General features: G+C 37.2%; 1 protein-coding gene across 1 annotated transcript in view; it reads right to left on the bottom strand.

Annotated features, from left to right (window-relative positions):
• Positions 1-14,677, bottom strand: part of LOC142345797 (beta-hexosaminidase subunit beta-like) — a 50,074-nt gene extending 35,397 nt beyond the window's left edge. The window contains exons 1-2 of the mRNA XM_075398160.1: positions 13,441-14,677; positions 10,904-11,057 (exon numbers count right to left, since the gene is read on the bottom strand). Of these exons, the coding sequence (XP_075254275.1) occupies positions 10,904-11,057; positions 13,441-13,648 (362 nt within the window). The 5' untranslated portion in view covers positions 13,649-14,677. The remainder of the gene's footprint in view (positions 1-10,903; positions 11,058-13,440) is intronic.

The following is a 14,677-nucleotide window of genomic DNA, read 5'->3' as shown; positions in this document are numbered from 1 at the left end:
CTTCCACAATCTACAATCAAGAAGTCGTGACAATTAATTTCGAAATAATTCAGATTTGCCATTCACAGCATTCTCCAGGTCCTCATTCTTCTAGTCGCGCATCCACGAGTGTTTCCGAGTGAATAGTTGAGTGATTATAGCCAAACATACCCGGCAGATTGCCGGAAAATAGCCGCCCTTGATTCCCATAACTCTATTGTGATTGAAAGAAAAAAAATATCAACAAAAAATGATTTTTGTATAAAAACATTTTTAAGTGCACTTTATTTTGATGTCATTTTGTAATTGAACAAACTCCTGTCTCTCAGTGAGAGGCTACAGATTCTAGTATCGATACCAATAAGCATTATAGATAGTAACTAAAACTTATTAGAACGAAGTTCAAGTACCGGGCATCTAAAAATGGGCTTTATGGGTTTATCCCGTTTCTAATTCTGACTTCGATGTTTTTATACTGAATCTCTTCATTTTGAATTGCTTTGCTGAGCAGCAGCTGTTTAAAAGAACTTTGAGCAGAAAGACAGAAGAGTGAAACTAGCCTAGAGAAATCAAAAAGATTTCACGCAAAATGTCAAAAAAGCGGGAAAATGGGTAAAGCGAAAAAAAGTTCAACGAAGTTTAAAAAACAGCAGCTCTATAATAGCCGGCTGAGAAGATGAGGGCGGCTATTAATAACCAAACCTTCTGCTCATCTTACCTGACACATTCCGTCCACTCAATTTTTCATCAGAACAGATTTGAGGATTGACAATATGCAGGTCACTAACTTTGGATCGATACCAGAGTGCAAATCACAGATAGTAAGATCCGCCTCATGAAATTAATAGATTTCCCCATAACAGCGAGTAAATCATACTGTATGGAGTTGAATATAAAGAAACAAAACAATAGATGATGCAACCAGGAAGACCAGACCTCAACAACTAAGGGCCAAAATTGGAGCCAATTGGTCTCATAATGAAATTCACATACGAGAAGTGACAGGTTGGAACTAATTACTCTGGCGAACAAAACCTTCACTCATATGAAATCTCTAATGAAGAAAAACTTTTACTCCATGTTGGCTGAGGCATTTAATGCTTAATTGTACCTATTTGTTTGCCGGGCCATGATTCAGGACCGGTCACCCTTTTAACAGGGACCATTTGGCCAATTCGTGCATCACAGTTGTCTCCCCCAGTGATCAGAGAACTGATTTGATTATTGCCAATCACCAAACCTCGTTACCACCTTATAATCTGATACATTCTGCACGCTGATTTTCTCACCGGAACATTAGATGAGCAAAAGGTTTGAGGACCGGCAATATGCAGGCCATTAACCTTGGATTGACAAAGCAGTGCATTTCGCAGTTGGTAAGGTCCGCCTACTGAACAAGATTGTCATATAACAGCGAGTAAATCATAACTTGTGATGAAAACATGTTGAAAACAAAAGATGACTGCAACCAAGAAGCAATGAACACAAATATTAAACACAGCTGGCAGATTGCCAGAAAATAGCCGCAATAGATTCGTAGATCGGCAGTCTGAAAAAACAGTAAAAAAAGACAGACCAAAAAAATTCGTCTTTTCATTGAAGGCTGATCTGTTATATTTTGATTAAAAATCTGTATAAGTTATTGCTGCCTCTATTAGCTGATCTCAAATAACCTTCATTTAGAGTAACACACACCCATTTGACCTTATCTCTTTGAATTAAAGTAAATAAAAGTCAATTTCAAATTGAGGAAGTCATTTTTGAGAGTGAGGTAAGTGTCACCAAAAATTTAATCACGCGCATGAACACAAAAACTCGCTCCACTAAGAGTGAAAAATGACGTCGCACATGCAATTCAGTTGAAATTGCATGAACGAATGAACAAAAAGTGGCTGTGACGTCATATGGTTGTAACAAAAATCATGACTACGAAATAAAAAAACATAGCAGGACAAGTCCTGACGTACAATTCAAAGAATTTTCATTGACTAAACAAAAAACTAGACCTAGAACGGACTATGAAGGGATTGGTAAAACCTGAAAAAAAAATCCGATCCAAAAAATCGAAAAAACGGTAATAATCAAAGTGAAATTGCCGCATGTGAACAAAAAACCACTAGCGAGAAAGCGAATTTTTGTTCAAACCGTTTTCTCACTCTACTTTAAATTTAGAGCGAAAAAATTTCACGCCGCAAAACCACTCGCTTTTTCGCTCCACTTCCTGTTTCGGCGTGACCAAAATCACCACTCCAATTTGACTTCAAAAATCATGAAAATGTGTGAACAGATCTTAAAAAAAAGACAGCGCCCCAATACAATTCAAATTCTTTGAATTGTAAAAAACCAAGAGAAGGACAATAATAGCCCCAGCTATTGCTGTGCGGCTATTAACCAAATATCAAGACAACAGATTCCACCTCGAAAAGGTACAAACCTTGAGATTCATACTCAACCGAGACGCCAGAGACAAGAAGCTGGAAATTGTTGCTTTGGCAAACAAAGCCTTCACGCATATGTAACCTCTACTAAATAAGAACTCTTTCTTTGTATGTTCAACCATTTGATGTTCAATCAATTGATGCTAACTTATACTTATTTGTTAGCCGAGCAACGATTAGGCACCAGTCATTGCTTTCCAGAGACTCTTCGGCTTGATCGCGTTATCACAATTGTCTTCCAGTGATAAGTGAACTGGTTATTGACAATCACAAAAACGTTTTCTCATCCTATAACCTGGTATATTCTCCGCACTAAAATTATCATCAGAACATTAGACGAGCGAAAGGTTTGACGATTGACAACATGCGTTCCACTAACCTTAGACCGACAAACAATGTTTATTTTGCGAACAGTAAGGCTCTTCCATTGAACAAAATGTCAGATAACAGAGAGTAACTCATAACAAGGGAGTTGGACAGAACTCTCTTTCACTCCATGATGACCGAGTCAATTTCCACCTACTTGTACTAATTATTAGCCGCACAGCGATAGCTGGTGCTATTATTGGCCTTCCTTTGGTTTTTTTTATTTCGTCGTTGTTAAGATTTTTGTTACGACCATATGACGTCACAGCCACTTCAAATCTGCTTTTTGTTCATTCGTTCATGCAATTTCAACTGAATCGCTTGCGTGACGTCATTTTTCACTCTTAGTGGAGCGAGTTTTTTTGTTCATCCGCGTGATAAAATTTTTGGTAACACGTGATTTATCTCACTCTCAAAAATGACTTCACCCTGAAACTGACTTTTCTTTATCTTAATTCAAAGATAACATAGCCGGCAGATTGCCGGAAAATAGCCTCGATAGACGCTCGTGGCCTTCCATGAAAAGAAACACCTAAAGAAATAAGATAGACAGATCGACCACCAGTCCTTTAATAGACCACTAGACTTTTTGGGTTAGCTTTGGACTGTCAATTTTTTGACACATACGTTCTATAAGGAAAAAGCCCTTAAAGAACTATTTCAAAATTGATATTCGAAATCAAAAACTCAAGACTCATAATCACGAATTAGGGCATATAAGATTGGCACTAATTAGATGCACACTATTAACTAGTAAATCTTCATAAAAAATTAAAGTTCCATAAGTGAGTTCAGAAGTCATTTTTTTGAGTGAGGTAAGTCACGCAATTGACCTGAAAGCAGAAACAACGGCACGTACATAAATTTTAACTGCAAAGCAATAGAAGTAACTGAAGTCAATTCCAAGAAGTCAGGTCGTAAGGATCATCGATGGAGACGACGAATTAAAAAAAAAACACGATGTCCTCAATAATAGCCGCTATCGCTTCGCGGCTATTAATAAGGTCAAGAGAGTGTATGTCACTCTAATTGGAGGTTATTTAAGAGCAGCTAATAGAAGCAGCAATAAGTTATCTATATAGGTTATCTTTTTGAGATTGCAGCTCTACGATGCTATTGCGGCTATTTTCTGGCAATCTGCCAGCTATGTTTTTTTGGGCTTCGATTGAGCAACGCTCATCGCTTTGCAGGTCCTCTTTGCGTAATCGTGCAATCACGGCAGCCTCCATTGGTTAGTGAATTGATTGACAAAATGCAGGCCAGTAACCTTAGATCGATAAAACTTAATATCTCTATATTTTACAGATTGTAAGGTTCACTTACTGAATTTAAAGATATTCAAATAACAACAAGTAAATCAAAATGAATGGTGTTAAACAAGAAAAAAACAATAGATCCCAATCAAGTTAAAATGACTTCAAAAGCGGAAGCTAGAAAATGAGCCGATGGGGCTCATCAAACAAGGGTACAGAGATTTATATATCTGCGCTTTATGCTCATTTCAGACTTAAGAGACATGCTTCCCCTACGGAATCAAAAGATTGTCAAATAGAAGCGAGTAAATCACAATTAATGGAGTTGAGCAAAGAAAACAATAGATGATCGCGATCAAGAACAACTGACTTAAAACGCTGAGGGCAGAAAAGAGCCAATGGGACTAACCATGAAAGGGTACAGAAATTCATATATCTGGATTTAATGCTCAATTCAGACGTAAGAAACATGAGGTTAGAATTCCATTCTTTGGCGGAAAAAGACCTCACGCATATGGGATCTCTAATGTTAAACAAGTCTCTTTCAGTCCATGTGGAACAAATCAATTCTCACTTAATTGTACCTATTTGTTTGCCGGGAATTGATTGCGGACCAGCCATTACTTCCCAAGGGCAATTTGGGCTAATCACACGACTACGAGGGTTACCCAATGATTAGTGAACTGACTATTGCCAATTAACAAATCATTTTGCTCATCTTATGATCTGATACTTTCAACACAGTGAGTGAATACTCAGAACATTAGAACAAAAACGGTTTGAGGATTGACAATATGCAGGCCACTAACCTTCTATCGGTAAAACAGCGCATTTTGCAGACAGTAAGGTTCACCTGCTGAATCAAAAGATTTTCATAATACAGCGAGTAAATCATACTGAATGGAGTTGAACATGAAGAAAACAATAGCTGATCGCGATTAAGAACAACTGGCTTCAACCGCTGAAGGCAGAAAACGAGCCAGTGGTGCTCATCATTTATGCTCAATTGAAGGCACAAGAGGTTGGTTATTAAATCCTAAGTCGGAAAAAAGACTTCACGCATGTGAGATCACTGAAGTAAGACAAGTCTCTTCCAGTCTATGTTGGCCAAAACAATTCTCGCTTAATTGCAAATAATTGTTTTTCAGGCATTGATTCACGAACGGCCATTGGTTACCAGGGAGCCTTTTGTCTAATCTATTTTCAATCAACAAAACATTTTTGCTCATCTTATGCTCGGAAACGTTCGACAGATAATGTATCCTCGGAAGCTTAATGTCTTCCAGCTTTAGCTATTCATTCCTTTTTTTACGACAAGTTGAATGATCAGACGACAAATCGATGAAGCAAAAACAGCATAGAAAAAAAGACCAACAGAACAACTAATTGCTACAAACTTGTAATTGGGACCAGTCAAGTGTCAATGCTGCAAATGAAAGAAACCACAACTAGAGTAAGTTGGACAATCAAATATTTGAGCAAGGAGGCTCGGTAATGTGCGTGCGCATATGTCTGACCTACCTCATTCGTTTTTTGGACTAAACTGTCTACCAGATGATCGAAAATAGATGTTTCAGTAAAAACAAATTTTACAAACACAAATAAAAAAAATAAATAAAGCTACGCAGCATTAGAGCGCCTATGTGACCTGTCATTAAAAGCCAACAAACAAAATGAGCAAAAAACATTGTTTACCGCAAAAACAATCTAAAAGCATTTAGAAAAAGTTAAAACAGCTCTTCATTAAACCAAAACTACACACTTTCATTCGTCTTCGATTGAAAAAATCGATCGAACCTGTTCATAAGAGATTAGGTAAAAGTCAACAAAAAAAGTGGGCACAGTTCAAAAACCAATGGAATGTTTTGAAACCAACTTACTTCAAGTCATGAACTTTTCAATTTTTACTACAAAGTAGATTCAAAATTAACAAATTTACAGAACGATATGACCTGTTTTGGTGTGACTGAGACGCAGAAGAGGACTGTAAAATAACAACAGATACAGAAACACTCAAACATTTACAGACAATTTGCAAAAACAGAGTATTGAAGTCATTAAAATTAATAGCTATTAACTAAAAACCATACAATTCGCAGCAGCAAAGCCATTAATTCGTAGTATCAAAGCCATCAAAATTACTCGCATTCATTTGAAAGCAATAAATAGGTTCACCTATAACTCTTTAGGACGCGAGGAAGCCAACCAGACCCATCATTAATCAAAAAAGTTCTTACAAGAAAAAAAGACAAAAAAACCAAGCGAAAACAGAACGTTCAAATTAAAAGTGAGAGAAGAAAATGTTGCAGCCATTAAAGTGTTGAAGCCAAACGCTATTCACTGAAAAAATTATAAATGTTCAAATAAAGGCACGCAGCACTAGATCACCCGTGTGACCTACCATTGAAATAACTACGACACAAAACACACAAAATCAGCAAAAAAAACAAAATTCGTTCTCATGTTCTGATACGTTCTACAGTGTGTGTATCTTCAGAACATTAGATGAGCGTTAAAGTTTGAGGAGAGACAATAAGCAGGCCAATAATATTGGATCAATGTGACAGTGCATTTTGCAGGCAATAAAGTTTGCTTACTGAACATCAATGATTGTCATATAACTGCGGGTATGTCAAAATGTCAAAAGTTTAACAAGCAGAAAACAATATATGATTGCAACCAAGAAAAGCTGCCTTCAAAAGCCAAAGGCAGAAAAAGAGCCAATTGGCTTATCATGAAATGTTACAGACATTCGCATATCTAAGATTCATGCTCATTTGGGACGTAAGAGAACAAAGGTAGAAAAAAGTTGCTCTGACGAACAAAGACTTTTTCTGTGTCGGCAAAATCAATTCCCGCTTAATTGTACCTATTTGTTTGTCTGGCCTTGATTGACAACCGGCCATTACTTCCCAGAGACATCATGAGCTAAGCCCACAATCATTAGGGTCCGCCATATATTAGTGATATGATTGCCAATCATCAGACCATTTCGCTCATCTTATGCTCTGAAGCGTTCGACATAAAATGTATTTTCGGAACATTAGATGAGCGGAAAGATTTCAGAATTGATAACGTTGGATCAAGAAAACAGTGCATTCTGCAGGCAGTAAGGTTCACCTACTGAACTTCAATGATTGCCGTAAAACACTGACTTAAAAAGATTCTGCAGGGAGAAAACAGTAGGTCCGCGACTTGCGCTTGAACGAAATCGATTTTGATATGTAAATGGAAAAAAGAGACATCAATGAGTTAAAAAAAGACAGTATTGGGATCTTAACTTAGTCAAGCTCATGCTTATCCTCATTTGTCCAAAATTCGTGAACTACCTAGTTGAACTACCATGCCCTCGGGCCTTGTAGCCAATAATGGGACGGAAGATCCCTCATGACAGAAGTTCAAAACTACCAAAAAAAATAAATTATGCCATGCCCCATTGAAGCGCGCATGCGACCTGTCATTAAAACAAGTACGAGACAAATACAAAAAAAACAAAATAATGAAAATTTAAAAAAAACATTATTTACGGCTAAACTCTAATTTACGGCGAAATCTAATTTTAAAAGCATTTAGTAACAAAGTCAAAATAGCTTCAGATAAATACAAAACAATACACGTTCACAGGTCCTTTCATAAAGCAGATGCAACCTGTTCATAGGGGAACTAGGTAACAAGTCGACGAAAAGAAAAAAGTGGGCGCAGTTCAAAAAACAATGGAATTTTTTGACACCAATTAACTTTGACTTTTTAGATGCTACCAATGCGATCTGTTTTGACTAGACTGAATCACAAATCATGACAATCAAAGTCATAAAACTAATAACTCAAACACAAAGCCTCAAACCAGATTAAATTTTGTTGCAGGTGAAATAATATGAGCAGTCATGAGTTGGGTTGACCAAGTGCACAGAAATAAAATTTGAAAAACGTAAAACTCAAAAAGTGCCTTAGTTTTTTTGAAAATGACTTCAAAGTCATAGCAACTATTAGAAATCAACTTAGAGCAATAAATAGTTTCACTTGATCCTCTTTAGGAAGCCACTCCGACTTTTCATTAATGAGACTAAGCCATTGAACAACAAATAATGCAACACATGCAGGTGTAAATAAAAAATAGTTAACGATTAGGAACAGGCAGTGTCAAATCTATAAAAATCAAGAGCTATTCTCTGAAAAAAATATGTTCATTGGTCCTCCTTGGATTGCCCATGGGATTTTTCATTAACTGAACTTCAATCTGAAAACTGACTTGTCTGTAATTGATATATTTAAAAAAAAAACAAAAAAATAGAAGATTATTAAAACCAGCTCTCTAATTCGAATCTTTTTGATAAAAGAACTCCCGAGAGCTTTTTCAATCGCTGCTTGTCAATTAACAAACACATATATCTTCCATATATTAGCGTAAAATAAAATTTTGAAAGAACAATTTGATAGAAAAAATCTTACGCTATAACTTACGCTAAAAGAACAAAATCACTTCAAGTATCGAATGTTCACAAAAATTTAAAACCTCAATAGCTATTCAAAAAAACAAAATTCAAAACATTTCTGCCAGATTGTTAGAAAATAGCCGCAATTGTTTCGTAGATTTGCAGTCCCAAAAAGAACATTAAAAAAGACAGACCAAAAAAATTCGTCTTTTCATTGAAGGCTGATCTGTTATTTTTTTATTAAAAATCTGTATAAGTTATTGCTGCCTCTATTAGCTGATCTCAAATAACCTTCATTTAGAGTGACACTTTATCTCTTTTTGACCTTATCTCTTTGAATTAAAGTAAAAAAAAGTCAATTTCAAAGTGCGGAAGTCATTATTGTGAGTGAGGTAAGTCAAGTGTGACCAAAAATTTAATCACGCATATGAACAAAAAAACTCGTTCCACCAAGAGCGAAAAATGACGTCACACACGCACTTCATTTGAAAATGCATGAACGAATGAACAAAAAGCAGATTTGAAGTGGTTGTGACGTCATATGGTCGTAACAAAAATCACGACGAAATAAAAAACATAGCAGGACAAGTCCTGACGTACAATTCAAAGAATTTTCATTGACTAAACAGAAAAATAGACCTAGAACGGACTATGAATGGATTGAGAAAACCATTTAGAAAAAACTCCGATCCAAAAAATCGAAAAAAACTTAAAATCAAAGTGAAATTGCCGCATGTGAACAAAAACCACTAGCGAGAAAGCCAATTTTTGTTCGAACATCGTTTTCTCACTCTACTTTACATTTAGAGCGAAAAAATTTCACGCCGCAAAACCACTCGCTTTTTCGCTCCACTTCCTGTTTCGGCGTGACCAAAATCACCACTCCAATTTGACTTCAAAAATCATGAAAATGTGTGAACAGATCTTAAAAAAAAGACAGCGCCCCAATACAATTCAAATTCTTTGAATTGTAAAAAACCAAGAGAAGGACAATAATAGCCCCAGCTATTGCTGTGCGGCTATTAACCAAATATCAAGACAACAGATTCCACCTCGAAAAAGTACAAACCTTGAAATTCATACTCAACCGAGACGCCAGAGACAAGAAGCTGGAAATTGTTGCTTTGGCAAACAAAGCCTTCACGCATATGTAACCTCTACTAAATAAGAACTCTTTCTTTGTATGTTCAACCATTTGATGTTCAATCAATTGATGCTAACTTATACTTATTTGTTAGCCGAGCAACGATTAGGCACCAGTCATTGCTTTCCAGAGACTCTTCGGCTTGATCGCGTTATCACAATTGTCTTCCAGTGATAAGTGAACTGGTTATTGACAATCACAAAAACGTTTTCTCATCCTATAACCTGGTATATTCTCCGCACTAAAATTATCATCAGAACATTAGACGAGCGAAAGGTTTGACGATTGACAACATGCGTTCCACTAACCTTAGACCGACAAACAATGTTTATTTTGCGAACAGTAAGGCTCTTCCATTGAACAAAATGTCAGATAACAGAGAGTAACTCATAACAAGGGAGTTGGACAGAACTCTCTTTCACTCCATGATGACCGAGTCAATTTCCACCTACTTGTACTAATTATTAGCCGCACAGCGATAGCTGGTGCTATTATTGGCCTTCCTTTGGTTTTTGGTTTTTTTTATTTCGTCGTTGTTAAGATTTTTGTTACGACCATATGACGTCACAGCCACTTCAAATCTGCTTTTTGTTCATTCGTTCATGCAATTTCAACTGAATTGCATGCGTGACTTCATTTTTCACTCTTAGTGGAGCGAGTTTTTTTGTTCATCCGCGTGATAAAATTTTTGGTAACACGTGATTTATCTCACTCTCAAATCAAACAAAGAAACTCAAAAACATCACAAAAACATGAAAAATTGCACCAGTTTGAGCCCAAAAACTCCTAAAAATGACCTTTTAACCTTGAATTAAGGCCATCCCAGCAGCTGCACCACTCTAAGCACTTGAAGGACAACTAAAGCCCACTTTGGGCCTCTAATGAAACTTAATGCCCGCTGGGCTTTACCTGTTTATCCCGTTTTGAACGATCAAAGTCATTGAAAAATGTGTGAACACATCTTGAAAAAAACACAGCGCCCCAATACAACTCCAATTCTTTGAATTGTAAAAAATCAAGAGAAGGCCAATAAGAGCCCCAGCTATCGCTGTGCGGCTATTAAAAAATCGTTAAATTCAATTTCTACGCTTGAAGTGCTTTCCAATGATACCACTCTACGATGAATATATCGATCGGCCAAAACTGACTGAACAAAAACCCAGACGAGCGTATATTTCTTCCCCCCACAAGTGGGGTCAGCACAATAAGTATTTTGATGGCAGTTAAGTAATTAGGTTTCTGATTGCTCAATTCACTCTTTGAAATGGATGAGAAGTATGTTGGTTTAACCTGGGGTAGTCTTGTGTGCATCCATGCTGTACCCTGATTGATATGTGATCAATTGTTGGATAGATGGGCTTGTGGTACTTGCCCACTGCCTCCAACTCCACATACTTCTTGTGCCTCTCTATACACGAGTCTATCACATCACATGAAATACCATCTGAAAAAGCCATATGTGGCCGATCATTAACACGTCGATTGACTCACAAATACTACATGTTTTCTGAGAGATCCTCAACTTGCAACAAACAAGAAGTCGTGATACAAGCGCTTGAAACAGAGCCGCCTTCGAAAACTAAACACAGAGCTGATCATTTTGTTGCCACTATCACATGATTAAGGTCAAGCAAGCTTATTTGATGCTTGAAGCGCTCGTCCGACCAAGACGCCAGTCATTATAGTTCACAGGTATAATAAAAAAGCATGCGTAAATTCTTTGCCTGATCCGTAAAACCGATCACATATTTGCACTCAATTATGCTGAAGAACCATGCCGAAGAGGCATTTATATGGTCAGTCCCATAGAGTCACAACGCTATCGGTCGTTTCGAAGGTCAAATTAAGGACAGGTTGGGCTTTGCCGACTCATTTTGTCTTCATTTTTGCAAGTATATTAGATTGTCTTCTGCAAAATTGCACTTCTAAGCAGCTTTGAGAAGAGTAAAAACAGTTTAAAAAAATGTCTCAAACGCGACCCAAAAATGACAAAAAAAATTGCGTAAGCAATTTTTAGCTTGACGAGAAAACTTGAAAAAATGCTAATAACAGCCATCAGATGGCAGGATTAGTTGCTATTCTAGCCGAAAGACCATTTCGAAAAACAAAAACGACAAAAGTGACTAACGTTCTGAGAAGTCCCCCATATACCCTAGATTTCATTGCAGTAGTATTGATACAATCCGCATTTTCTAGACAAATCTTAGCGTCAGACAAATTTCTCTCAAACGACAAGCGGGGGCCCAATGTCATTCAGAGGATGGATATATTCAATGCAGGGCTTCAAATGGTTTTATTGATCTCAAACATCAGGTGAGCAGTTGCTTCAGTAGTAGCCAGCTTGCGCTTATGGAGGTTAGATTGGGAGTGGGGTGGAGGGGGTTGGAGTTGAGCTTGGTGGCTTAGGCGTGGAAAGAGATGGGGGTGGACGATAGCGAGGAGAGCCTGAGTTGGGCGGGGGCGAAAGAGTGACGAGGAGGGAGGGCTGCGGATGGCCCGAGGGGTTCAAAACCACGAAAATGACGACTTAGGGTGTTCTCAGCAGCTTTGATGAATGTTTCAATTGGAAATTAGTAGAGTTCACAGGGAGCTGCTAAGTAATGGTGATGTGACTCTGCAGAAGTCACTTCAAAATTCTGACCTAAAAATTTTGAACTACTTCGCGGTTCTCTATCAACGCCAGAAGTTCTGAGAAGTCTGAGTCACGTAACCATTACTTATAGTTTCTCAGTGAACTATTCATCAAAGCTGCTGAGAAGACCCTAACGCTTGATTTAGAGTTTTTGGTTGTTTTGACCCATCACGCCATCCGCAGCCCTCCATCCTCGACACTTCCCCCTCGCCTCGCCCAACTCCGGCTCTCTTCGCTATCGTCCACCCCATCTCTTTTTTTTTCAAACAAGTAAATTAATAATATTACCGAAAGGTTTAAGTTTACATGCCTTCAGAATAATCAGGAATTTAACTGTATACACTTAGTTACTCCAATTTTAGTCCAAAGTTTTTGTAAGGGGTGCTTCTCTACGTTTTTTCCCCAATTACGCAAACTTTCAAATTGCAATCGGAATCTTCCTGGGGTTGCAAGACTTCCCGGGCTTACAATCTTCATCTGTCATATAACCTGTCTTCCCTGTTGCTTCTATAGAGGTCAGAAGGACAATGGCCATGCATATAATTGCAACTGCGAATTTTGAAACCATTTTCAATTCTTGATTTGAAGAAACGACAACGTCACCGTGTTAATTTTAACTCACGTGAAGAGCACGTGCTAAATTAGACTTGCTACACTTAAACCAGCAAGCTAGACCTCCTCAACCACCCCCTTCAACTCCAACCCCCCTCGATACCACCCCCAATAATAGCTTCCCTAAGCGCATGCTGGCTACTACTGAAGCAACCGCTCACCTGATGTTTGAGAACGATTTGCCAGACGTTAGGTTTTTTGTTTTTTTTTGGAGTACTGATAAACTTTATATAGGCTGTGTAAGCTGAATGAGGGCACTGAATAATTTCGGCATTTTAAAATGTACACGTCAGTGTTTCAAGTTACCTATTGACTTCGACAATTCGAAAGCATCACATGATAAATCGATCAACCAAAAATTGCATAAAGCAAAAAACTTTGTTTGAAAGGAAATAAACAACTCTGATGACTTTATTACTAAGAGACCCCCTTTGTACTCATTAAAATTTTTCATTCCTATAAAAAACATAGGTACCTTACAGGAAAAAAAATCATGACAGGAAAAAGATCAAATTGTGCTGAGAGATGAGAGAAACTATCAATCGGCTGCTTAATTGAACGTGTACGTGTTAGAAAGGGCTACCTTGATTGGAGTATCCTAATGAAACTATCCTCCATACAACATTGCCAGTCACTTCCAAAATAACCTCCTCTTCTTGAACCATGTAGGGCTTAGGCCATACTTTGCCTCTTGTCTGAGAAATAGGTTGTGGAACGTAAATGAAATTAAATTGATTAAATACTGTGAAAAACACAATTAATAGAAGCTTAAATAATATCGGCCTCAGCATTGACGAATTTTAATTGATAGCATCAATTTTGGCTCAGAACTCAGTAAAAACGCAAATATATTCAAACAATAATCATACAGCACAAATAAGAGTTTGAATAAGTAAAAATCGAGCAATGCATTATAAGAGTGAAAGAGTAAAAAGCAAGAAGCAAGTCTAAACAGACCAAACAACTGTTTTGATGAATGCACATATGCTGTATCGTGGAGAGAGTTATCAATTAGATTATAACTCCAATGGCACAAATTAAGATTAAGTCTTTTTTCCAGTTAAAACACCAGCCAGGAGAATGCTATGTGAAAACGGACCATTAATGCGCAAATGTGAACGTTTTAGGACGAATTTAAATGATAAAATTATAGAGCTACACTACATTATTTATTTTCAGGTCATTTAGAGCAATATATAACTGTAAATTAACACTTTTATCAATTGTGAACTCAATTCGTCGTGCAGTACAGCCCCGGATGTCGATTGCCTATTTTCAAACGAGTAAATGTCATTGACAGCCGGTGATCTCAACTATTCAACAAAAAATATAGCTTCAGATGTTAATTTAATCGAACTTCTGCGTTCAACTAGATTGACGATTTGTGCCATAACGCGCTCCGCGAACAATACTAACTTCCATATCAAGCTTACCAACAATATTATAATTGCTGTTTTTAGTTATCAATCGTATTTTAAAACCTGGGAATCTGTTTATGGAACGAAGATGGGTGATTACATGAAGAGATAGTAATAACTGAATTGGAATATTACACTTCATTTTCGATTTCTCGATGCTATCTCAAATTTCATAGCAACCAAAAACAACAGCAGTAGTACTTAGTGGTAGTTATTACTGGTAATATCAACTCAGTTAAGTATACCACTACATGAAAATGTATAAACGCATCCATCAGCATACGTGTAATGAGGATAAAAATTACAATAGGGCAGTTTTAATCCTCTACTTATTGACTTGCATACGTTTAGAACGATGCCTTTTTTTTTAGAAAACAAGAGCAGTAAACATATTGACAGTTT

The sequence above is a fragment of the Convolutriloba macropyga genome, chromosome 9 (genome assembly GCF_964194025.1).
Source record: "Convolutriloba macropyga chromosome 9, txConMacr16.3, whole genome shotgun sequence".
Classification (NCBI taxonomy): Eukaryota; Metazoa; Xenacoelomorpha; order Acoela; family Convolutidae; genus Convolutriloba; species Convolutriloba macropyga.
The sequence above is the reverse complement of the archived record's forward strand: the minus strand, read 5'-3'. Positions and strand labels throughout refer to the sequence as shown.